The sequence below is a fragment of the Trifolium pratense genome, linkage group LG2, assembly GCF_020283565.1.
Source record: "Trifolium pratense cultivar HEN17-A07 linkage group LG2, ARS_RC_1.1, whole genome shotgun sequence".
In the NCBI taxonomy this organism is placed as follows: Eukaryota; Viridiplantae; Streptophyta; class Magnoliopsida; order Fabales; family Fabaceae; genus Trifolium; species Trifolium pratense.
Window position 1 is genome coordinate 29,221,654 of NC_060060.1, and position 26,499 is coordinate 29,248,152.

The 26,499-nt window shown below is 32.4% G+C and overlaps 2 protein-coding genes and 2 pseudogenes across 4 annotated transcripts; 3 read left to right on the forward strand and 1 right to left on the reverse strand.

The window, feature by feature from the left end:
* The first annotated feature begins 2,364 nt into the window (after positions 1 to 2,364).
* LOC123904506 lies at positions 2,365 to 3,470 on the forward strand (annotated as a pseudogene).
* Positions 3,471 to 10,365: 6,895 nt separating this feature from the next.
* Positions 10,366 to 13,662, forward strand: LOC123907090 (putative anthocyanidin reductase). 2 transcript variants are annotated; one of them, XM_045957191.1, is made up of 6 exons: positions 10,384 to 10,733; positions 11,464 to 11,630; positions 12,542 to 12,745; positions 12,938 to 13,140; positions 13,240 to 13,326; positions 13,435 to 13,662. In XM_045957191.1, exons 1-6 carry the CDS (start codon positions 10,619 to 10,621, stop codon positions 13,574 to 13,576), a joined length of 918 nt encoding a protein of 305 aa, XP_045813147.1. In that variant the 5' UTR covers positions 10,384 to 10,618; the 3' UTR covers positions 13,577 to 13,662. The 2 variants fall into 2 exon arrangements, with proteins under 2 accessions (XP_045813146.1, XP_045813147.1); XM_045957190.1 differs by having other exon boundaries at positions 10,366 to 10,733; positions 12,938 to 13,326.
* Positions 13,663 to 15,374: 1,712 nt separating this feature from the next.
* On the forward strand, positions 15,375 to 16,831 carry LOC123907093 (annotated as a pseudogene).
* Positions 16,832 to 17,939: 1,108 nt separating this feature from the next.
* Positions 17,940 to 21,075, reverse strand: LOC123907092 (probable polyol transporter 4). 2 transcript variants are annotated; one of them, XM_045957192.1, is made up of 2 exons: positions 20,511 to 21,075; positions 17,940 to 19,581 (listed from the first exon to the last, which is right to left on the reverse strand). In XM_045957192.1, the coding sequence occupies exons 1-2, from the start codon at positions 20,722 to 20,724 to the stop codon at positions 18,218 to 18,220; spliced, it is 1,578 nt and encodes a 525-aa protein (XP_045813148.1). In that variant the 5' UTR covers positions 20,725 to 21,075; the 3' UTR covers positions 17,940 to 18,217. The 2 variants fall into 2 exon arrangements, with proteins under 2 accessions (XP_045813148.1, XP_045813149.1); XM_045957193.1 differs by having other exon boundaries at positions 20,507 to 21,057.
* Positions 21,076 to 26,499: the final 5,424 nt, after the last annotated feature.

The window sequence follows — 26,499 nt, forward strand, 5'->3', positions numbered from 1 at the left end:
GAATATCCAGAATTACAATTGAAGAGAGAGAGTGAAAAGTGAAAATGAAATTCACTCTCCTCTATTTATAGATCAAGCCAGGAAAATGAAGAGACGCTTTGATCCAATGGTCCTTACACTCCCTCGTAAAAATCAAAGCAGTAAATGCGCCCTTTCACATTCCCAACAAACAATCCTCCTCGTTACTAACCTCCTCGTCATAGTAACGAGCAATAAAACCCCCTCGTTCCTAACCTCCTCGTCATAGTAACGAGCGATAAAGCCTCCTCGTTGCTAGCCTCTTCGTCATAGCAACGAGCGACAAGACTTCCTCGTCGCTATCTCTTCACCAGAGCAACAAGCAACATAGCAACAAGTAACAATTCTTTCTTGAAAATCATCTCCTCGTCATCGTTGCGAGCAACAATACTTCTCGTTGTTATCTCTTCGCTATAGCAACGAGCAAATATTCCATCTTGTGCAATATCTCCTCGCAGGAGATACGAGCAACACATACTTCCTCGTAACCATAACTACGAGCAAGATATTAAACATCCTCGAAAAATCGATTCGAGCAAAACATTGCAGATGCTTGCTACGAGCAAGGCTTTGACGAGCAACTTCCTCGTCCACTTTTGTTCAAGAGAGGTTGCAAGGAGATTTCCTTCTGCACTTGGGCACACATCTAAAGTCATCACTCCTATGCCTAGGAGCAACGACTTGGGGGGCTCCTGTTCTGGACTAGACTAATGCTAGTCCACCTAGACCCTCACAAAGTCCACATGGCTTGCCCAACCACCTCCATGTCAGCATGGCACAACCTCTCCACTAAGATAGGGTAAAATTACTACTCTACCCACTATCTAAGGGTAATATCTTGGCAGTCCCTCTTAATGGGCCTTGGCTAGTCCAGCCCACTAAGAGGACCTTTGGCCCAGAGCTGAGGGCTATAAATACTCTCCCTCATGGGAGAGCAAGGGTAACGATTCATTATTATAATTACTCTCTCTCTCTCTAACTTCTCTCTAGTATCTCTCTTGCTCTCTTCCCTTACTGACTTAAGCATCGGAGCACCTGCAGGTACAACCCCCCCCCCCTCCGTGGACCATCTGCTCGGACCTGCTGCCTACCACCTGCTCAACGGACTTCCAGCTGGCCTTCTACCTGTTCTGATCAACAGTTAAGATCAGATTCCAAAGAAATCTCCTTTCCCTGAAAAATATACAGATTCCTTGTCTTCCAAATAGACCAAATACAAGCAAACCAAATAGTTCGGCAGCTTAGAATTTTATCACCAAATAATAGCCCTGCAAAAGAATTGAGATGCAATTTCCCTTCGTTGTGTCCAACCAAGTTCACACCCAACCATTTTGCCACCAACATCCACACTTTTGAAAACAAAGGACACTCAAAAAACAAATGATCTATAGACTCCACTTTCCCGCACCCACACACACAGTTGTTTCAATGTCTATTACACCTCTGAAAAATATACAGATTCTACAGATGGAATCCTATTTAAGATTAACTGCCACGCAAACACCTGAACCTTCAAAGGAATTATCTTATTCCACACCTTGATGTTGAAATCCTCCGCTGCTATCACAAGGTCTCTACTAAGAACCTTATACGCAGACTTGACTGTATAACCATAACCGTCTGTCTCTCTCATTGTCTCTTAAGAGTTACCGATTCTATTTCCAAAATAAGCTGCTGTAATAGTTCCCTTTCCCATTGAAAAAGCTCTCTTCTCCATTTCAAGTCCCACCCCCAATTATGCAGCAAACAGAATTTGGAATCATGGTGGGATGTTCAAGAAACGCGTGGCTAATCTTGGCTCGATGTCCAAATATAAACCTCACCTCCGGCTGTACCTCCCGCTAGCATACCAACCTTGTAAGGGTGTGCATCAAATTTTTGTGGAAATGCAGTTATGAGTGGGCTTTCTAGAGTCATTACGGTTGCCTTTTGAGCTGTTGAGACAACGCTAATTCCTTTTGTGTCGCTCCCAGTGAAGAGGTATGAATCGTCCCAACCCCATATTGCCCTGCTACCATAAAATCAAGATAACAAATGTCAACTGTTTTTGTTCTAAATCAAATAAATTCCTTTTTAACTTATGAAAATTGGAAACAGTGGGACAAAGATCAGTAGATGGCAAAAGAGAGGCATAAAAACTCAACAAAGATCTGTTGCTTTCCCAAAAACCGCACCTGTAAGTGGAACCCTTTCGGACACTTTCAAGATTAACAACAGCTGCATCCTCAAAGTTAACTCCGCGGTGTATGCCAATCATGTTGCTCAAGCTACATCAAGAGATTATATCAATCCAATCAAATTCACAATTAGGTAAATAAAACCAAGGGTTGAAATCATCAAGAGATAATGATCAAGTACAATTGGAAAATAAAAACATTTTTGGAATCAAGTTACTATGCAAAACTGAAGTTGGCAAATAAGGATAAATATTAGACACACAAGTAACCATACTCACTATGCAGAACCAGAGAGAATTACTAATGAGTTATAAAGTCGTTTTAAATTGTATATTATTCAACGTGGAATTTGAGTTTTTTTCGATATGTAGGATTACGTTGATTCAAAGACATTGGCCGAGAGAGAATTACTAATGAGTTATGGTAAAGATAAAAATGGAAGTGGTGGAATTGAGGTGGTTACTTTGGCTGTTGGTCTAGTAGGAGGGGATGCTCTTCTCAATTACATACCATCAACTGTTGCAGTGATTATTGCTCAGCTTAAAGACAATGAAGTCAAATATAAGTCTTTGAAATTTGTAGAAGATGTATGTGGAAAAATTCCACTAGTCCATGTTGATGATGTTTGTGAAGCTCATATCTTTTGTGCTGAGGATCCATCTATCAATGGCAGATTTTTGGTTGCAAGCGCTCATATGTATCATCAACAAAGATAGCAAATTATTATCTTCAAAACTATCCAGAATTCAATTTGAAGGAGAAGTAAGTTTTTGAAAAATTAATTTCATGCGATTTGAGATGTTTATATTAACCGAGTTAAAAATTTATAAATCATTTATCCACACATATTTGCTAATATGTTTTGCATACGAGGTAATTTAAATTTCTTTTTTAAGAGATGGCAGTGTAATTTACTCGATTTTTTTTTTTATGTTTGTTGAAATATTTAAATATCTAAAATCAAAATATATTTGATATTTGGGGTCGTTTGGTTTGAGGGAGAGAAAGTGAGAGGAAAGAAAATTACGCAAACCAAAGAATGAACTTTAGTCCAAATTCATTCTTTGGTTTGCGTAATTTTCTTTCCTCTCACTTTCTCTTCCTCAAACCAAACGGACCCTTGGTTTTAGGTATTTGGAAGAAGGGCCTAGCAGGGCAATCAAATGGACATCAACAAAGCTCAAAGATAAAGGTTTTGTCTACAAATATGATTTCAAGATGATATTAGATGACAACATAAAATGTGCAAAAAGGGTAGGCGATCTTAGTATGTAATATATAAATTGTATTATTATATTATAAGACCGTGTTCAGTTGAAAATATTGATATTGTTAAACTAATCTTCATTCGAGTTTGAATTTGAGATTTCACAGTTGTGTATGAATTTCAGTAGTATATATGTCACTATGTCTATATACTCAATAAAATTGTTATATTTCTTGTAAAAAAAGGTGTTATATTAAGTAAATAATTATAGACTTGAACCAAAATATGGACATGTTTGTTTCGGCTTTAGAAAAAAAGGATTTTTTTTCTTTATATTTTCGAAAATAGATTTTCTAAAATCATTTTTCAAAGGGTAAATGATCATTTACCCCCCTGCAAAATAAGCAAATTTTCGTTTACCCCCCTATGCAGATTTTTTTTCTGTTTACCCCCCTGCAAAAAATAGATTCCCTCATTTTGCCCCCTAGGTGTACAGCAGGACATGTGACTGTGCAAATCTGCTGACGTGGCTTGTACACGTGGAAAAAATCATTTATATTTATTTTTTAAATTCCATGTCACATAATTTATTTTTTTTAAAAAAAAATCCTACAAAAAAAAAACGAATTTTTTTTTCCCAAAATTTAAAATAAAATTTCCTACAAATAATTTTTTTCCTACAAAATAAAAAAAAATAAAAGATTTCGTACAAAAATAACTTTTTTTGCATAAATAAAAAATTAAATTTTCTTATTTTGTCCCCAAAATAAAGAATTTAACGATTTATTTTCAAATATCTTTTAATTAAAAAAAATAGAATCTTTATTTTTGTCTGCGTAATTTAGTGCTGCAGATATAGTACAAGCTAAGGTTGCTGCACAATTTAATATCACATAAGAATTGAAGCATAATTTTGCTTAATTTTTTTTGCTGCATAATTTAATATCACATATAATTTTGGTAGAAAAGGAAAACACAAATAAAACTTCCTCTTCTATTTTTTTTTTAATTCAAAGAGATTAACAAAAAAAATAAAGTTTTGTTTTTAAAAATTAAAGATTATGTTTTTTTTTTAATTTAAAGAGATTTGAAAATAAATCTTTAAAATATTTAATTTGAAAATAAACTTTATTTCGGAGTAAATCTTTATTTTGGGAGTAAAATAAGAAAATTCGTTTTTTTATTTTGGGAGGAATTTTTTTTTTTAAATTCGTTTGTAGGAAAACAAATATAATTTTTAAAATTTTGTAGGAAAAAAATTATTTGTAGGAATTTTTTTTTAATTTTGGGAAAAGAAAATAAGAAAATTGGTTTTTTTATTTTGTAGGAAAAAAAATTTATTTTTTATAAAAAAACAAATCTGACGTGGAATTTTTTAAAAAAATATAAATGATTTTTTCCATGTGTACAAGCCACGTCAGCAGATTTGCACAGTCACATGTCCTGCTGTACAGCCAGGGGGCAAAATGAGAGAATTTATTTTTTGCAGGGGGGTAAACAGAAAAAAAATATGCACAGGGGGGTAAACGAAAATTTGCTTATTTTGCAGGGGGGTAAATGATCATTTACCCTTTTTCAAAATATTACAAGTTTTTTTATATTCGTTTTTTCTAAATTCAAACATTAATTTTCACATCATATAACATAAACACACATTATTAAAGATCAAAACATAGTCAAAATCACAACTTTTTCAAAAAGTTGTATTTCAAAAATGAATTTTATGAAAATCTATTCAAAATAGCTTCAAAATTAAGTGATTTTTCAAAATTTTGATATCCAAAAAAAATTTCAATAAAATGATCAAATACCTAAAATAACATTTTAAAAATAATTATTCAAACCAAATTTTCATTTGAAACTTTTATAAAAAATTTCTTTGTAATTTTTTTTTACTTAAAATTATGTGACATTACAAGAATCTATTTTGAAAAAATCTAGAACAAACAGGCCCTATATCACCATGATTAAAGATTAATTGTTTAATATTACTTCCTAGTTGTTCTTGATTATATTGCGTTATAAGAAAATTGCATAACATACACCTAGCCAAATTTCCATCCACACTAGGGGTAAACCCGTGCGTTGCACGGGTTCGATTAAATATATAATTAAAATATTTTTATAAATGAAAAATAATAATTGTTATAAATATAATAATATCATATAGTTAAATGATAGATATTAAAATAGCTTATTTAACTCATCTTCATTGTATTATTGGTCAAAAAAGAATAAGAAAATATGAGATATAAGAGCAATTTAAAGTTCGCTTATAGAGATGTCGTAAAATAAATTATAACCTTTAACTTCTAAACTTTTGCATAGGTCATATACATTCAAATTATTTCTAATGTAGTTGAGACATACATATTTTTTTTTTACAAAACATACCAAATCCATGGTTTAAATAGAAGGAAAACTTCCGATCAAATTGACGTGCTCCACAATCATCACACTGCAATGACCACATTTATTTCCATAAAGCAATCTTTAAACTTCAGTCATTAAAAAGGTGAAAAATGGATATTGAAAATAAAATAACATTCATATATATACTTAAAAAGATAAAGATATATAGTGTCTGACTTACTTGTTGAGAATATATATAGACATAATTTGCTAAAATGTCTATACACATACAAAATAATTTAAATACAAAAAATGAGAGAGCATGACTAAACAAAAAGTATGTGATACAGGTGAATAAATATTAGTTATATAAGGTCCATGGTTACATTGAGAAGCATTCCAACGGTCATAAGATTTAATTGTAATGAATGTTTAATTATCATTGCATTATATTTTTACAAATTAACTATGCAAAGGTTAATTTATAGCATAAAAAATTAGAACTTTTTATGCAAAAACCACAATAAAACATGGAGTTTTATTCTTTTCATTTTAGTGTGTCGTTTCTTTTGCAGATAATCAAAAGTCACACTATTAATTAGTGTTTCCAATTATTTGCAATTAAGCATAAAATAAATCTCATAACCAATTTCAATTATTTTTTCTTCTATGGACTAATAATAGACATATTGTTCTCGTATTTATCAATTATCTTTTGTAAAAAGTCTGGTATCAAATATAAAATTATATTCATAGTTATACAATAACTTTAGTAAAATTACATATTATTAATTTTTTTTTCCTAAGGAAGTTTTTTTTTTTTTGTTTATCAGAGAAGTTTTTAGTAAAGTTTGACGCAAAAATGTCAATATGGCGCAATTCAGTTTTTTCTCAATTACATTATATAAGAATACATAATTGTTTGTTGATATATCTTCTTGTGAGAATTTCATTTTAGAATTCCAACAATCATGAGAATTTGATGGTCTCATAGTATCATTTATGTCTCTCTAAACCATAACCGAGATATAAATTTGTAGGTCTTATAATATTAGTTGGTCACTTTTAATTAAATTTTTCATTTTTCATTATTGATATATTCTTTTGTAAGAAATTCTCTTAGAGGTGCCACATCATCACAAAGAAGGCCTAAGAGCAATTCAAGCTTCCTTTTAATAGTAAAAGAAGATGTTATATCAATTTTCAAGATAGAATTTGGCCGATCAATATAATAGATATCCAACCATAAAAATTATGGATTAACATATATGAAGAATATGAAATACAAAATGGATAAATAATAAAAGGGTGAAACTGAATATACCAAGGTTGTCAGAACCGGACCGGTCATCGAACCGGTGAGCTCACCGGTTCAAGGTTCAATTGGTCGGACCGGGTTCAATCGGGGTCGAACCGTTTTTAATTAAATATATATTTTAATTAATATATAAATAAAAATATATGAATAATTGCTCAATATTTCATAATTTCACATATTAAAAAGATAAAATATCACAAGTCAAAATAAAATAAAATTTATAATTCAAACAAAATGAAAAATAGATGAAAAACAAAAATTTTTCCTATTCCTACGACGTCGTTGATTTGTTTCATATTTTTTTTTTTTAAAAAAAAAGTTAAAACGACGTCGTTTTGCCCTATTTTTTTTAAAAAAAAATAAAAAATCTGCAAAACCGCTTGAACTGCCCGGCCGGTTCACCGGTTCGACCCCGGTTCAAGCGGTTTTTTGCCGGTCGGTTTCCTATCCGTTTTTTGCTCAAAACCGAACCGTTTTTATGACCGGTTCACGGTCCGACCGGTCCGACCGGCCGGTCCGGTCCGGTTTTGATAACCTTGGAATATACAATAGATAATAAAATATTCTTATATGAGTGACCATTTGTTTTACAAATTTCTCAATAGATACTTTGGTCAATATTCTGCCATAGAAATCAATAAATTAGTGAAGTCATACATGAAAAGTAAGAAAAGAACATAAGACATTATTAAAAGTTGAAGAATACGTACCCAAGAGTTATTTTGGAGAAAGTAAATGATGACTCAAACAAAAAATCTATAAATTAGTAAATACATTTTTCTTCCTCTGGTTCTATCACATGGATCTGGAGTAAGTAGACTAAAATAATATAATCGTTCTATGTTCTCGATAACAAATGAATAACCAATATCAATAAATAAATGAGAAAAATAAGATTGTTTACTTACAATCATTGTTATGCTAAAAAAAATATTTTAAAGATAACTTTTAAATGAACAATATAATTTGATAAGAGTAATTGAGAATATCGACCTTTTCATCCATTAACATTCTATTTGTAGTGAAAAATTATTTCTTTCAACCTACAAATGAAGAACAAAAACTAAACATTAGTACAAATGAATATTGTTGGATATCAATACATAGCACCATGGTAGAAATACGCTCAAAGATTGAGTGAAAATGTCAAATATTAAGATTTAGAAATGAGTAGAAAAAGAATGTGGAGTGGTGGTTATAAAGAGTGAGAGTGAACCTATTAGTCACTAAACTTTCTCATTTTATAAGTTATATTTGGAGGAATGTAAAAGGATGCATACAATTATGATGATTTTTTTTGGTTACTCATACAATTATGATGATGCTAATTTAGTTTTTTTTCTAGATTTAATTTAATAAGTTAAAAGAAATAAGTAAAAGATTTTAATAGAGATTAGAAACATTTTCTTAGAGTGACACATCATCAAAATGCTTGCCTATGAGCAACTCAACCTTTCTTTTACTAGTAAAAGATTATGATACACCAAACATTCAAAGAAAAGATAAGATAAGGTTTCTTCAACTCACAACCATTAAGAAATAATCCCCCGACGATGCAAATTATCCTTAATTAGTTGGAATACGAATATACGATTAACTAAGAATTTCCGATCCAACAAAAAACTAATTAATTGTTTTTTTTTTAAGGAAAAAAACTAATTAATTGTTGATAATACTGCTTCCTTGTTATTAATACTTGGTATTTTCTACCAATGATCAGTTGGTCCAGTGCTAATTGATAGTGGATTTGGTAGGGAGGATCACGGTTCGATTCCTGCAACTATGATAGGGAGGAGCTGTGACTACTTAATGTCAGAACTGATCCCTGAACTAGATTAGACAGTCCAGTGAACTGAAATGATAGGAAAACCAAAAACAAAAAATACTTGGTATTTACTTGTATTTCTTTTATAACTTTTATGTGCAAATGTTTATATTAATCAAAGTTGCAAGAATTGAGTCATACATACTAAGGTAAGTATCAATCATCATTGGATCAACTAATAATTGGTCTTCTCTTTCTACTTTTTTTAGTTACATTTATGAGTATATATGTATTTGCCCTACAAGCTCTTGACCCATTGTGCAGCCATTAAATACAAGACAAATTAACACTGCGACAACAAATTTAAATACTATATATATATTCCTCAAAAAAAAACCTTAACGTATAGTAAGTTTATGTGATTGGAGGGGACCTCTCATGTAAGGACAGAGTTAGATATTTTTGGACTTTATTTATGCATTTGTTATAAATTTAATCTTCTTTTAGATTGAAATTCACATTTTTTATGGCAAAATACATCAGTTGAAGTGAATTTTTTTTTTTAACAAGCCAAAAAAGACGTGCCAAGAAAGATTAAGTAAGGTTACAAGGAGTCAAGATACATGAACCAAAAGAAACTATACCAGGCCCAACCAAAACATATGACTAGACCATCAACTATGACAGTTCAAAGTTAAAGTACTACTCGTCGCTTTCAACCCACCGTAGGAAAAAGTCTTGATCTTGTCCAACATATGATGCACTGAGTTTGCTGAGCCTCTGAACAATCTGTGGTTTCTTTCGGTCCACACAACTCATACAACAGCAAGCCATATGAGTTGCATGAAAGAACGTCGTGCTCGAAGAACGCCTATTGAATCCGTAAACTGAACAAAATGATCTGAAAGAGTCTGAGCAATCACTAAAGAAGAGTCAATCCAGGAGCTGACATGAGACCAAAGGGCACCAAAAGTGCTACAAGAAAGGAACAAGAGTGTTGAGCCGACTCAACTCTCTGCAACCAGAAACACAATGATGGGCCGCCGCACCCATCCCCCACCTTCCTCGAAACATGCTCTCTGAACCACCCTCCCCCTACCTCACTTCCTCCATCCCGAATACGCGCCAACTCCCTCCACCACGTAGACCCACACGCTCCACCCTCACACAGTCTGCCTCTCTCAACCTCGTAACAACCTGCCAACACTCGAAACCACAAACCCTCTCTATCACTAGCATCCTGCAACACCACTTACTTAACAGGGCTAAATTAAACTCCCTCAGCTACCTAACCCCCAAACCCCCATACTCCATATAATTTTCCAGTTAATCCAAGATATTTTCCTAATAAAAATAGATGGCCAAAAAGTTCGACTTAAGAGAAATTGCCCATAAAATTAAGATTCGCAATATTAACTTTGAATTTATCTTACAATTTTTTATGTATATTATACTTTTAAAATTTATTTTTTCTCTCTCAATTAAATTATAATTTTAAATTCCATCTCCTCTAAACTTAATTTATTGCTCCGTACTCTCATGCCTTATCTTACTAAATCTGAGTCGAAAGTCATGGATTGGATGTATAAGATAATAGTATTTTTGTATGTGGTTAGAACCATATCTTAGCTCTCACATCACGGGCAACACATTTTCTACGTAGACCTATCATGTTACTCAAAATTTCTATATAATAGACCTATCAAGTTACTCAAGAATTTATAATTTCTATATCCAGCTAAAACCTTTCTGTTTCACAAGCCAAAAAATAGAAGGCAGTGATGGAAAGGAGTTGCAAGGTTTGTGTCACCGGTGGTGCTGGTTATATTGGTTCTCTTTTAGTCAAAAAGCTTTTGGAAAAGGGCTACACCGTTCATGCTACTCTTAGAAACTTGAGTATTATTTCATTCTATATCTCTCTTACTCTTTGCATCATTTTCTTTCTTTCACATCCCATTGTATTAGGTAAGAATGTATGATAATATAACTGAGGTCTGCGGGTATTCATTTGTGACAATCTGACTTTGACGGAGAAAATCTAAATCGATTGGATTTGAGTTTGGATTTTCTCCGATTTTAAAAGACGGAGATGAAGTTAGCGGATAATTGAGATATTGATATCCGCTTTGAACCCGTTTCCGAACCTTTCATGCTTATATCGAATTATATTTCACTTTTCTTATGTTAGAAACTTGTAAATAAACACTTAAAATACATTAGTATGTTTATTTTAATTTTTTTTCTATTTATTTTCTTTGTTTAAAAAAGTCATATTATTGAAACGAAATAGTTTTCGACTTTTAACTTATTTTAATAAAAAAAAATAATTCTAAAATGCAACTTAAGTTCATATGGAGATGAGGCAGGTGGGGATACCCAAACCCCGTTCAACACGAGTTTAAAGTGCTATTTTTCATCTTTGTTAAGAATTGGGCATACCCAAACTTTATGAATTTGAGAATGACAAAATTTGTTCTACTCCATTGCCATGCCCAGTCTACACCACAACTGTGGGACTGTTCTGTTATACTTAAATATGAACAATTCTGTGGTTGTTATGGACAATGGTACAAACTTGTGCAAGAACAAAGTCTTAATTGATGGTAAATTCATTCATTTATTTCAGAGGATGAATCCAAAGTAGGTTTTTTGAGAGGCTTTCCACATGCAGATACTAGACTTGTGTTATTTGAAGCTGACATATACAAATCAGATGAATTTTGGCCTGCAATTCAAGGTTGTGAGTTTGTGTTTCATGTTGCTACTCCTTTTCAACATCAAACTGATTCTCAGGTTAATATTTCATCATTAATCTTCTCCTTCTCATATATATATATATATATATTTGGTGAATATGTATTGAATTTTTAATTTTTATGCACATAATATATTGTTTGTTTTTTATGATTTTTTAGTTGGAATTGAGTCAACCGTTTTTTATTGATCATCAGTACTCCGGTCAGTATTTTAATGATTAAATTGTACTTGTAGTAATAATTTAAAGGAAAAGACAAGGTCATGATGACTTTTTGAACCAAAAAAAGTCATGATGTTTCATCTCATGAAAAAATTATGATTCAGTTACGATAGTTTTTTTTTTTTTAATAAGATAAATTAGTCCACCTAAATTTGTATTAAAGAAATTTAAATTTGAGACCTTAAGGAGGAGCATACTCCCAGATCTCAAGACAATACCACCAAATCAACCCAAGTGGGTTTACGAGAGTTTTATCTGAGTTGAACTCTCACAATATAACATATTCCCTCCGTGACAATATATAAGCAAAAACCATCTTTTTAAGTTTATTGCATATTCAATGTATCTGGTTTATATTATAGATCAGATACATTAATTATCCAATGAACCTAGAAATGTGATTTTTGTTTATATATTATCACGGAGGGAGTATTAAAATTACTGTCATGATGTATGGTTTTTTTTTTTTATAGTTAAAAAACTTGATTTTTACCCTTGAGATGAATAAGCAGCAGATCTTGAATTCAAACTCTGGCATCTGCATACATAATGCAATGTTCTTATTCCCTACCAACTTATTTATATTCACGGAAACATTTTTTTATATATGATGATAAATACGACTAATTAATTGGTAATTGTAAGAGTTAAACCCACTTCCTTATACCTTTATTCACCCCCAAGCTATGATACCATGTTAATATTAATTGAATTTTTTTGGTAGCAGTTTAAGAGCATAGAGGAAGCTGCAATAGCAGGTGTAAAAAGCATAGCTGAAAATTGTATAAAATCAGGAACAGTGAAAAAATTGATATACACTGGAACTGTAATTGCTTCTTCTTCACTGAAAGATGATGGAAGTGGATACAAAGACTTCATTGATGAAACTTGTTGGACACCTCTCCATCTTCCTCTTACTGCTCACCATAGGGTAAATATTATACTCCTCTTTTATTGACATTGATTTTTACTTTATAAAAAAAACGATTTAATTTTAATGTATCTCAGTGACATAGTAAATTATTTGAAGTTAATATGTCAAATTTGATAGACATAATCAATGCGATAGTTTTAAATTTTATATTATTTAATGTGGAATTTGAGTGTTTTTTTTAATACGTAGGATTACGCGGATTCAAAGACATTAGCTGAGAGAGAATTACTAATGAGTTATGGTAAAGATAAAAATGGAAGTGGTGGAGTTGAGGTAGTAACTCTAGCTGTTGGACTAGTGGGAGGGGATGCTCTTCTAAGTTACATACCCCCTAGTGTTGCAGTGATTACCTCTCAACTTAAAGACAGTGAAGCCGTATATCAATCTTTGAGGTATATAGAAGATTTGTGTGGAAAAGTTCCACTAGTCCATATTGATGATGTTTGTGAAGCCCATATATTTTGTGCTGAGGATTCAACTATCAATGGTAGATTCTTGGTTGCAAGTTCATTTGCATCATCAGCAGAGATATCAAATTACTATTTTCAAAACTATGCAGAATTCAATTTGAAGGAGAAGTAAGTTACTAACCTGGCTTTAGTTTTTTTATGAAAAAAAACAACTAAATTTCATGCAATTTGAGATGCCTTATAAATTTCATGAAAATATTTGACATTTGGTTTTAGGTATTTGGAAGGGCCCAACAGGGCAATCAAATGGGCCTCAACAAAACTCGTAGATAAAGGATTTATCTACAAATACGATTTCAAGATGATATTAGATGATAGTATAAAATGCGCAAAAAGAGTAGGTTATCTTAGTATATAATATGATGTATAAGTTATATTGTTATATTGTCCATAAGTTATAATTATAATTCAATCGACAATGTCAAGGCGGACACTTTCACCTAAGTTCAATGTGTGCTATTTTGTAAAAAAAAAAAAAGAGTCAACGTGTGCTATATTAATAAATTAGTTTTGTCAAAAAAAAAATATAGTTATAAACTTCAAGTGACTCAAAAACAAGACTTGAACCAAAATATATCACATGATTAATTGTTAATACTACTTCATAGTTTCTCTTGATTATATTGCAGCATAAGAAAGATTTGTAGAGAAAGAACTAATTAATTGTTAACATACTTCATGTTTATTTTAACTTCACCAAGCTAGTGTTTCTTATATAATTTTTGTATGCAAATGCTTACATTAAGGTGCTCTATTAGCATAGTTTATAGTTTAATTTCTTTAATCAATAGTGGTATTTTTTCCCTCCAATTCCATTACTCTTGTTACTAATCTTAGTTGAGATGGGTGATCGACTGTTTTTAAAACTCTTCAAACCTATAATAATGAAGAGAGAAAATAGAGAGTATAGTGCATAACTATGAATCACGGATACAGGACACAACACGAATATTGACACGTTGACATCGACAATAATTTAACAAATGATGTAATTGAGTGTGATTATAAGTATTAGTGTCTAGCACCGACATATTGTTAAGAGTCTCATATCGGTTAAGAGATGGTCTGACTAAGTGTTTATATACTAGAGGCAATCCTCACCTTATAAGCCGGTTTTGTAAGGATGAGTTAGGCCCAATATTCATTTCTAAGATGGTATCAGAGCCTCTCCATGATCCGTTGGGCTACCTGTTATCAGGTTTCCGTTATCGGACCACCTACCGTTTATATCCACGCACCAAGCCCAATAGTGCTGGGCGTGAGGGGGTGTGTTAAGAGTCCCACATCGATTGAGAGATGGTCTGACTAAGTGTTTATATGTCCGACATCATAACACACCTAATCCGTGGAGTGTTCGTGCTTGATATTGGAGTTAATGGGGAAGTGTCAAATGTATGTTAAACAGAACATAACATGTTTCACTTCAAAATTTAATGCACTTTTCTCCCACATTCTCCCCCACTCTCGGCTCTCCCCTACTCTCTCCCACATTCTCCCCCAAACTTCAAAGTTTAATCTTTTTCAAACTTCAAAGTTTAATCTTTTTCAAATCTTCTCCCATATGCTCTAAAGAAATACTATAATTAGATGCCCAAAATAAATGATTTACTCATTTGCTCATTTAAATATTTAATACACCGTATGAGTCAACTTAAATCAATTAATTTTTTTATTTATTTTTAATCAATTAGCTACCTTCTATAATTTCCTTGCCTTATAAAATGGCTTATTGCATAATTGTTGCTTTTTGTTCAACAGAAATAAATACACGCACAAAATATCAAGAGTAAAGAAATTAATGGCTCATTGGAAATTAATGTCAAAACAATCATAGAACATCATTGTTTTCGTCATGACACGTGTACAGAAACCTTGAAAAAAAGATCCCAAATAATAGGAGTATATAAATAGATACTATATTTTCAATACTCCTTGTGTTTTTACTAGTTGAGACAACGGTTGTCTCTGCTTTAAACTATTCAAAACTATAATAATGAACATCGAAAATCGAGAGGATAGTGCATAACAATTGTGAGGTTAATGTGGAAGTGTCAAATGTATGTTATGAACCAAAACATAAGAGAACATGAACATGCTTCACTTCAAAATTTAATGCACTTCTCTCTCTCATTTTCCACCACTCTCCCCTACTCTCTCCCACATTTTCTCCCAAACTTCAAAGTTTAATCTTTTTCAATCTTCTCTTACCTTATGGAGAATCATATCAAATATCATCATCATCATCATTCTTTCCTCTACTTCCCATTCTTTCTCCTTCACAAACTCCACCACTTCAAGAAATATCTCCTTTCCATTCTCTTCAACCTACCTACATCTTTCTTTGCTCTTCTCCTTCTCTTCCTCTTATCATACAATGCTTTCGCCATTTTCTACGTTCACATTCCTCATCATCACTCACCACATAAACCTATCATTCTTTCACCACCTTCACACACCAAAACCAAACTCGATTCTTCTGTTTTTTATGCACTCAAACAAGATAATTCACCAATCAATATCATCAACAAAGCTCATTTCCCTCTTCTCCATAATAAATTCTCCATTCACAAATCCAAAAGACTTAAAAAATACAAACGCGGCTTAAAAACCTTGCACTCGGAAACAAAATTTTCACTTTTTCAAAAAAGACTCGATGCATTTTTCAATGGAAATTCATCTTCTTCTTCTTGCAAGATTAGATTTTTTATGACTTGGATTTCACCCTTGAAAGGATTCGGAAAAAGAGAGTTATTATCAGTTGAAAGCTTGTTCAAGTCACACCCAAAAGCTTGTTTGGTTATAGTTTCAAAATCAATGGATTCTAAAAAGGAACTCAAATTTTAAGACCTTTTGTGAAAAATGGTTTTAGAGTCATTGCAGTTGAACCTGATTTCAACTATATGTTCAAAAACACTCACGCCGAATCATGGTTTAATCGGTTAAAACAAGGGAATGTTAATCCAGGTGAAGTTTCATTAGGCCAAAACCTCTCAAATTTACTAAGACTTTGTCTCTTGTATAAATTTGGAGGAATTTATATAGATGCTGATATTATAATCTTGAAGAGTTTTTCTAATCTCAGAAACACTATTGGAGCACAAAATATCGATATCAAAACAAAGAAATGGAGTCGTTTGAATAATGCCGTGTTGATATTTGATAAAAACCATCCTTTACTTTTGAAGTTTATTGAAGAATTTGCACTTACTTTTGATGGTAACAAGTGGGGGCATAATGGTCCATATTTAATATCTAGAGTTGTTTCTAGAGTGAGTGGAAGAGTAGGGTTTAATTTCAGTGTTGTTCCACCTTCTGCATTTTATCCTGTGGATTGGAAAGGTATAAGGAGTTTGTTTATAGGGTCTAGTGATGAGGTTCATTCAAAATGGTTGGTTAAGAAAATGGAGCAAATTAGAGATGAAAGTTATGCAGTTCATCTTTGGAATAGGCAAAGTAGGAAGCTTAAGGTTGTAAAAGGAAGTACTGTTGATAGTATCATATCTAATTGTTGCATTTTTTGCAACAATTATTAGCTTTTAATTTTAAGTTTGTACTAGTGTCTTAGAATTGCAACTAGGAACTTAATTATAAGTGGACATGGACCAATTGTGCATTTGCAGAAACATGATATGTTAGACTTAGATGGTTAAAGTTGGTTATAAACAGTTTAATTAAGTAAAAATGATTGATATTTAACAAGTTTATATTGTTTAGGAGAATTAAACTTTGAAAGTGATTTTTCAGCTCATAATCTTAAATAAGACACCTACTTTATTTCCTTCCATGTGACTCTCACTTTTAGTTTCTGTCTCATCTCATTCCTCTTACTTGCATTAGCTTATATAAGATAAAATCTTCTAGCAAATATGTTTTGGAAATTTAAATGTAGCTCATTTTAATATACTAACATTAGCAGCCTTTTGAGGTTGAATTGAAATTTTCAGAAGTAATCAAATGTATATGCAGTCTTTTTAGGTACTAATCATAACATTCTACTTTTATATTCATTGATATTGGTAAGTCTTGTAGAAGTGTATATAGAATCTGATTTTTTCATCATAGCTCCTCACCATGAAAAGAAAAGAGGGAAGAAAAAAAAAAACAAAAAACAAGGGACAAGGGTGAGGGTTAGATGTGTGATCCACCTACTTTTAATTTCCAATTATTTAAGCTGTTGTTAGTTCAAACACAATTTTATTGCCTAAGATACACCTTATGCATGTCCTTGTAATTTTTTATTCTTGTCATTTATTCTACATTTCTACCATCTATTTAATTGCATTGACATTTTGAAGTCTATAATAACAGAAGTTACATTGCACAATCATGCAAACTGTGAAGACAAATTACACCATAAATGAAATTGGTTTGATAATTTACTTTTTTAAAGTTCTGTTTATCTACCTGCAAAATGAAATATTATTGAGCTAGCTTTCTAATTTGAAGCATGATTGTTCAAATCTTGGTACTTCTTATTTCTCTTTTAAACTGTTTAAATTACAAGATATGTTCAAATTTCAAGTCATAAATAGAAGCTAGGTAAATAACGTGAAGAGGTTATTTTTGGGACCATATATCTTGCATTTTTATATAGTGTATTTGAGTGAGCACTTGTCAAACATGCATGAATTTGAATGAAATCCATTGTGATGTAGAGTTATCATTTTTCTTTATTTATCTTTTTTGCATTGTCAAAGTATAAATATTGAACACTTATTTAGTTCTTATTTGTAATATGTTTTTGGTACAAACTATTGAAAAATTGCTTGATTTTTGACTGGTTCAAGTTCAACAGTGAAGCATAGGGAACACCAGAAGAATTTTAAGCACGGGGTCTAGGATTCGATCCCTAAATACTAACAAAACTACTTACAAACACATTTGCCTATTTAAAAAGACAAACTGTAAAACATAATCACAATACAAATGAATATATGTGTATATATCTGGTAAACGCAGTAATGCCATTACCGAAGAAAAATATTTTCCTGCCACCAACTCATGACTTCTGCATCAGACGCTCCGCATCTGCCATTTCTACCTCATTTCCTATCGATTCACCTGCGTTTTGAAAGAGCACTTCAATTTCTTCCAAACTCTTTCCTTTTGTCTCTGGAACACAGTAATGAACAAATGCAACAGCGCTGCATGAAATAACACCAAAAACAAAGAAAGTTCCCGCTACTGTTATCGCGTTGGTGACTGAAAGGAAGGACATTGAGATCACGCCGCTGCTAACCCTACTTCCAACTGCTCCAAGAGCTGATGCTTGAGCTCTAAGCCTCAAAGGAAATATCTCGGATGACAGAACCCAACATATTGGACCAAGTCCTACTGAGAAGAAAGCTACATTTCCACAAACTGCGAGAATCGCAAAAGCGATTCCAACCTTGGCGTGGCCTAGGAAAGCCAAAGCGAAACTCAGGCTAAATAAACTTACTGTCATCCCGATCGTGCTCACGTAAAGCAAAGGCTTTCTCCCCAATTTGTCGATCAGAAGTATAGCTATCAAGATGAACAATGTTTTGGTGAATCCAACAGCAACAGTTGCTGCAAGAAGCTCGGAGTCCCCGGTGATTCCAGCATTCTTGAAAATTGTGGGGCTATAATATACCACCGTGTCAATGCCTGTAATTTGTTGGAAACATTGAATGCCACAACCGGTTATAAGCATTCTTAGAACAGGAGGAGAAGGATGCAATATTTCTTGCCATACTGTTTTTGTTTCATACTTCTCGGCATTTCCTGATTCAGCGGCTTTCTGAATTTCTTGCAACTTTTCTTCTGCATCTTTCTCACTTTCGCTTATCTTTAACAGTACTAATTTAGCTTCTTCCATCCTATTCTGCACCACAAGCCATCTTGGGGATTCAGGTATGATAAAAAGTGCAACAGCAATAATAACCGAAGGAATAAGTCCAACACCAAGCATTATTCTCCAATTTATATGCGGTGGAAGCTTATGAAATGCATAGTTTGATATGTAGCCGAGAAGGATTCCAAAATTAATGAAGATTTCAGGGAAAGAGGTCAGAGATCCCCTAGCAATGGCAGGAGAAATTTCGGCGATATAAACAGGTGCAATCATGACGCCGAAACCTATACCTACACCTGCTATGAGTCTACCTATCATCAATACTTTAAAGGATGGAGCAAGAGCCATAATAGCTCCACCTGTTTGGAAGATAAGGGCTGCCAAACCAATTGTCCATTTTCTGCCGATCCAATCAGATGTTCTTCCTCCAGCTAAACTACCCAAAAGTGATATTATGCTCAAAATTCCAACTAGTACTTCTTGCTGAACTTCTGTTATCTTCAAATCCTTTTGAATGTATATAATCGCTCCACTCATAACACCCACGTCTGAAAAACGATAAACAAAAATGGCTAGGGACTTAGTTTTGGTCTCATTAATGGTATAGATAAACAAACAACAACGATGTTTATGCAATAATCATCATAAGATAAATTAATACAACATTGTTGCAAATAATAAACCAATGAGTTTTAGCCTGTCAGCTACAAGAGATAAGTTATCTATGCTCAACTGTCAAAGAGTCTCTTGTAGTAGGCATCGCCTATATTATTTAAGCAAGGGACATGTATAGTAGGCATTGTCTCATAAATGGACACGACAAGTGGTGATTCTATCCACATCAATGTTGTCAATCGCATAAAATAGTGGTTTGTTCAAATTCCGCGACACAATAGTACTATACTATTGCTATAGTCGCTATGACAACATTTTGTAATAGATATCCTATTGCAGAACAATAGTGATTTGTTCAAACTCTATAGAGCCTATAACACTGCTAGAGCCGCTAGTTAACTACACTAATCCACATTATGTCCAAACATGTTTTTCCTCTACAACATTTTTCAGATGCCAATCTAAATTTTGTAACATGAAATTGGGATTGCAAAATACACAAACAGCCCTACATTTTATATATATCATTGTGATTGTTACAAAGCAACCCAAGTCCCAAAAACCAAATATCCAAGTCCTACAAAAATACAATAGATCTCAATTCATCTACTTAGGTGGTTCTAAAAAATTTAATTTTTATTGTCACATTTGGGATTTTACCAGCAGATAATTTTAAAAGCACTAAGCCTATGTTTGGCATCACGGTGAATATGACAGAATCACGGTGATCCACCGTGATTTTTCAAAAGCTGCAGCTGGATCACCGTGATTCTGCATACTCACCATGATATCAAACATATACTAAAAAATTAAAGTACCAAAATTACATAAGGTTTGAAGATAAAGAAATAGAATTACCTACCATAGCCGAGAAGCACAGAATTGAGAGAAGCAAAAATGGCACATGCAAAAATATATTTCTTGGAATCATGCTTGTTAGTTGGCAACCCTTGTTCTTGTTCTTCAGTTGAATCATCAGATGTCATCCTAATGTACTTGGTTTTGGTTCCCAATGGAATCTCAGATACCAAATCTCCATTTCCATTCCCATTTTCTTGGATACCAATCAACCCCATTATTCACCTTCTCTCACCACCCACAAAGAATCAATTTTTTTGTCGTTGATGAATCACTTTTTTCAATGAATTGAGCACCCAATTGAATATTTATATAATTAATCAACAAAAACAACTTATAGAAGAAAATTACAAGGAAAGACTTAAACTTTGACTAAGTTGAAGCTTCTTGTAACCAAAATGAGTAATGGGTGTTATGGTTTTTCTAGATCTGAAACGCGGAATTGAGAAAGTTGAAACGTAATTTTTGCTTCAAGAACAAAGTTTTTTGTGGAAAGAATTACCTACGACATAGTCAAAGTGTTGGAGACAGAGTTGTGTACTTTTTGTTTCCTTCTAAAGCAACGTGATGGTTTCTCTCCCGACCCCCCTCATTTCTTTTCTACCCCTGAATTTCCGTTTTTGCCCTTGGGGTACTTCGGTTTATACGAACCGAATTTTTTTGTCATGCTAAAAAAATTCGGTTTATATAAACCGAAATATTGTGTTCCAATTTTTTTTCCAGCTTTCCTGCATAAATTCTGCATGAGACCCTCAACTTCCACAATTTATTTGAAATACTAAACGATGTCCGATTTGAGTAAACGACCAGTCGTTGGAAAGCTTAGGGTGTCAAGAATACAAATATAATTTTTGTTTTCAGGGTTAACTATCCAATTGTTTCAGTTTAACCAAATAATGAGTATTGGTACAAAAACAGAGCATAAACTTTTCTCAAACTTGTAGGTTGGTTTTCTCATACTATACTTAATGAAATTTAACAATTCCGGTGTCAATCTTGTAGTAAATTTTGTCTTCTTTACACTGGATCAAAAATCATTAGCATACGACTTATATTCAGAGAGCTATGATAAATTTACCACAGGTATCTCTACAACATTTTATAGAAACTTTTCTCAAACTTGTAGGTAGATTTTCTCATACTATACTTAATGAAATTTAATAATTCCGGTGTCAATCTTGTAGTAAATTTTGTCTTCTTTACACTGGATTAAAAATCATTAGAATACGACCTATATTCAGAGAGATATGCTAAATTTACCACAGGTAGCTCTACACGAATTTTCACATAAATTTTCCTTCTTTTTGGGGGGTATATGTTATTTCGGTTTATATAAACCGAATTTTTTTTTCATGTTTAAAAACTTCGGTTAATATAAACCGAAGTTTGTTGACAAAAAATTTTCATACCGCAAGGGGCAAAATGGGATTTTTGGGGAGTAGAAAAGAAATGAGGGGGGTCGGGAGAGAAAACTTCAAGCAACGTAATTGGAGGGGGAAAATATGTATCAGGTTTTTTTCTATGCGGTTCGTGCTTTTGTTTGTTAGAAAAATTAAAATTTGCTAATCATTGTAGTATGACACATTGACACGTCATTGTACGAGGAACATGTTACGACATCGTACTGTGTTTGGTGCGTGTTGAATTCCAGTTTAGACCACGTGGTGATGAAATGCGTCAACGTTTCGGGAGAGGGGTTTCAGCGTCGGCAAGGGGGTATTTCTGGAATCGCAGGTATATCTTTCTTTCCCTTTCACATACCCATTCCCTTCCTTTTTGGGTGTGTTTGGTTTATCGGAAATAAATAGAAAAGATAGAAAAACACATAAACGAATAAATGAATTTGAATTATCACGTAGTTCAAATTTATTCGTTGGTTTCCGTGTTTTTTTCTCTTTTCATTTTTTTTCTCTTAAATCAAACACACTCTTGTGAGGTTAGCATTTGCATAAGTCACTTTTTAAATAATTTTTATTATAATGAATACAAATATAAATACTCATTTTTCTCTTTTTTACCGAATCAGACTTAATGCATTTAATTAATCGATAAGCGTTCAATACAAAAATGAATCATCTCAAATCTATAAAAAATAGTCAAAGAATTGGCCGCTCTAACAATATTATGAGCAACTGAGATCGTTTGTTTCCTGACGAACTACCTCAAAGTTTACAAACGACGACATATATGAATAATATTAGCAACAATTAAACTAAACTCAGAGTTGCTCTTTGCTTTGAACGAATTGCATCTACCAACAATTGAGAGTCGCTTTCAAACTGAATGTGAACAAAACCCGGAGCACATATATCTTCCATCGCACGAAGTAGAGCAATAGTTTCACCCTCCACGATGGATAATAAAGTTCGTTGTCATCAGTGGCGGCTCGCACACATGTGCGAGGCGTGTGACGGCATCGGGCCTCAAAATTTTGAGGGCCTCAGCTCAAAATTTCGAGGTCCTATAATATTACTTATATATTATTTATACCTATAAAATATCAGATGTATATTAATAGATAATTTTTTGGCCCTAAACTAATAGTTATACTAGTATATTATTAATGTTCATATAATATCATACGAGTATCAATAGATTAGTTAGCTATACTCACAAATATAGTTTTAGTCCATTTTTATCTTTGCATAAAATTTAACCTTAGATTAGGAGATTCTTTTTTGACGTTATATATAAAGATAATTATTTTGTATTTCTTATCTCATTTGATTTAATGCAATTGGTTTAATATTGATAATGTATATGTTTACAAAAATAAAAATGATTTTTTTATATTATACGCGGTTTAAATCGACAGTTTTTTTTTTTTAAAAAAAAAATTTATATTAAGCGGCCACTTTTATATTTTGCACAGAGCCTCCTAAAACCCGGAGACGCCCCTGGTTGTCATCATGTAGTAACTGCAACCACAAACTGACCTCCATGGTTATGGAAACAACATGGTGAAGTAGTCGCGCTTGTATCAACAAAAAAACCTGCGTCAGTATTACATTTTATCCATCCACGTCTGGTTTCGTCCATTGACATACACTCCTAGTTGAACAAATAAGGTTATTTTCTCAATTGAAAGTTACTCATTTTTTGATTTATCTTCACAATATGATGAGTCATTATTCAATTATTATATTCCAATAATTATTATGTGGGCATATATATTTATATTAATTATATTAGCTATTTATCAATTAAGAGCCTAAATTGATTAAGTGATCAAATAAAGTTAAAAGGCTATTAGATTTCTATTTAGAATTAATTAATTAATTATTTAATTAGTTAGATATGGACTCAAATGGGTGGATGTCAGGATGGCCCATTTCGGGATAATGGGAACCCTAATGGGCCATCACCCTATATAAGGCTATGGTCCCCAATACACCGTACGAAAGCAAACACTCTCTTCTTCCCATCTGAAGAGAATCAAGGCATCAGGGTACCGGTTGAGGAAGAGCCAATCTAGCCGCCATTTCTTTGTATTTCAGGATCACTGCAAAAGAACTTTTCATCATGGATCCAGGTATTCCTAAAGATCATCTTGTCGATCCTATAATTTTATACATGTTTCTATGACTCTTTTGTTTCCACACTAAAGTATATGTCATAATATGTTGAACATGTATATGTGTTTAATCCTAATTTAGTGATTTAAGTCTAACAATTGGTATCAGAGCAGGACATGCTTCATCCTTATGAATATCTATATTTTCGGTCATATTTGGTTTAATGTTATTTCAATTGGCTGTGTTTATATGAATATGATTGCCTTTAAGTATCGTTTATAATTAATTCTGCAGAATAAAATATACATAAGTTTGTGTTTATCTATTTTGTATTTTTTATTTTGCGGTTTTGGCTTTCATAATATGCATGCCATAAATCTAGTGTTTTAAAAGTATGTATATTTGTTCATATATGCTTTTCGTTTGATACTATTATGAGGTTGCAATTTTTATGATCATGGCAGCCTTTAATTTTGGTTTATATGGTGTATATGTGTGTACATATGTATAATTTTGTTTTCCGGTTCAGTACGTGGTTTGGTATATTATATCCATCATGCTTAATTGGGATTATTCAGTATATATTACAATTCAAATTCTAGTTTAAGATTGTATATATAGTACATCCATGATTACTTTTATCTGGCTTATCATACTTTTATCAGTTTCAAATTCGACAATTTATTTTTCATGAATCAGTGTTAAAAGCAATTTTGATTTCTCCAGTTTTCACTGAGTAGAGTTTCTTTGTTGACATATTTTCGGTTAAAAATAATAAATTGATATAACTCTGATTTGTTTCCTTTGATTTTAATTTGAAACAAATTAACATATTTGATTTGGTTTCCAAATATGAATATCGGGTATTATTTGTCATCAATTTCTTTCCATAAAGACTCAGATTAATTTTGTCAACATTATTGTGAATTATTTTTCAATTATGATCTATAATTATAGCATCAATGGCTATTCAATTTTTTTCGGATTAGTACCCTTCATTAATAAATATGAAACCGATTTTGTCTCTCTAATTTGATTTAATTAGATACCGTATTCAAATTATTATTTTTGGAAAAGCTATCGGTGGATAATTTTGGTTTTATCCAATTTTGTTAAAATAATAAAACAAAGTCCAATTTTTTTTTTTTCGGACTTTCAATTCCAAATTAAAGATATGATCTCCTTATGTCAATAATTTTATTAGCTACGGTTACTCATAGTACTATGACTATTCTTTTGAATTTATTTATTTAAATTTTGTTATGAACCAAAATGAATTCAATGTGTACAGTACCTTATATTTTTCCCACGTACTGCTTTGAGCACAATTTTATGTGCTTATTTCATTTTAATTGGTACTTGTTTTTTGAGAAATCATGGATCCAGTGGCTATTTTGGACTCAATTCAATTTCATTGTAATCTAAATGAATTATACCTAGCGTACGTTTTAATTGTTGTTGTCCCCATGTATGTACACTTGAGCACAATTGAACGTGCTTAATTCATACTTACTGATTTCATACCCCGTGAGTGCAACCAACATGTGTTGGTATCTACTTGATATAGACACAATTATGTGTTTAGGTTCTTATTTTAATAGTCATGCGATTATTAAATAAATAGATAACATACAATTTTGACATTACATTTGTGGGTAATGTTTATGTGAATTTTAAGACCTTCCCATTTAATTTATTAAATTAAAATGTCTAATAATTTTAGTTGAGTTGGTTGAAACAACATGTTGCAAAAGTAATCTCTGTTGCGTAAATTTGATTCAATTGAAATTATAAAAGATGTAGTGTGTAATTGTTCATGCGAGCTGTTTTAGTCGGCCAAAAGGAAGACACAGTTTGGCCGAACAATTGCATACCTGTGATGATAAATATGTGGTAATTATTAAGTTTTTTTTCTCCATGTGGGTAATGGTTGGTGTCAAAGACGCACATTATCTGACAGGACTTATTACCAATATTTGATCGTTGCGTGAGAGTACCGTTTACAGTTAATTCTTGCAATCAAAGATTGGGAATTAATGGTGTGCTTGGTATCTTGTTTGGGTCTTATTTAATTTGCATATAAAGACTATTGTGCATGTCCATATGGTTATTTGATGACATGCCTACTAATGTTATTGTATGTTTATTGTTCTTTTTTCGATCCAGTTGCTGCTGCCACCGCTCCTAATTTCACTGCTCAAACCAACTCTATCTCTGTGCTAAGTGGGACTAACTTTAAGAGGCTAAAGAAAACTGCGGGAAATTTTTTCCAGAACAAGAAAACAAGGGAACAATCTAAGGAGTCCACATGTTTCTTCTGCAAGAAGGCTGGACACATGAAGAAAGATTGTTCCAAGTACGCCTCATGGCGTGAAAAGAAGGGTAATTTTCTCACTTTTGTTTGTTCTGAAATTAATTTAGTTTCTGTACCTAAGGATACTTGGTGGGTAGATTCTGGTGCTACTACTCACATTAGTA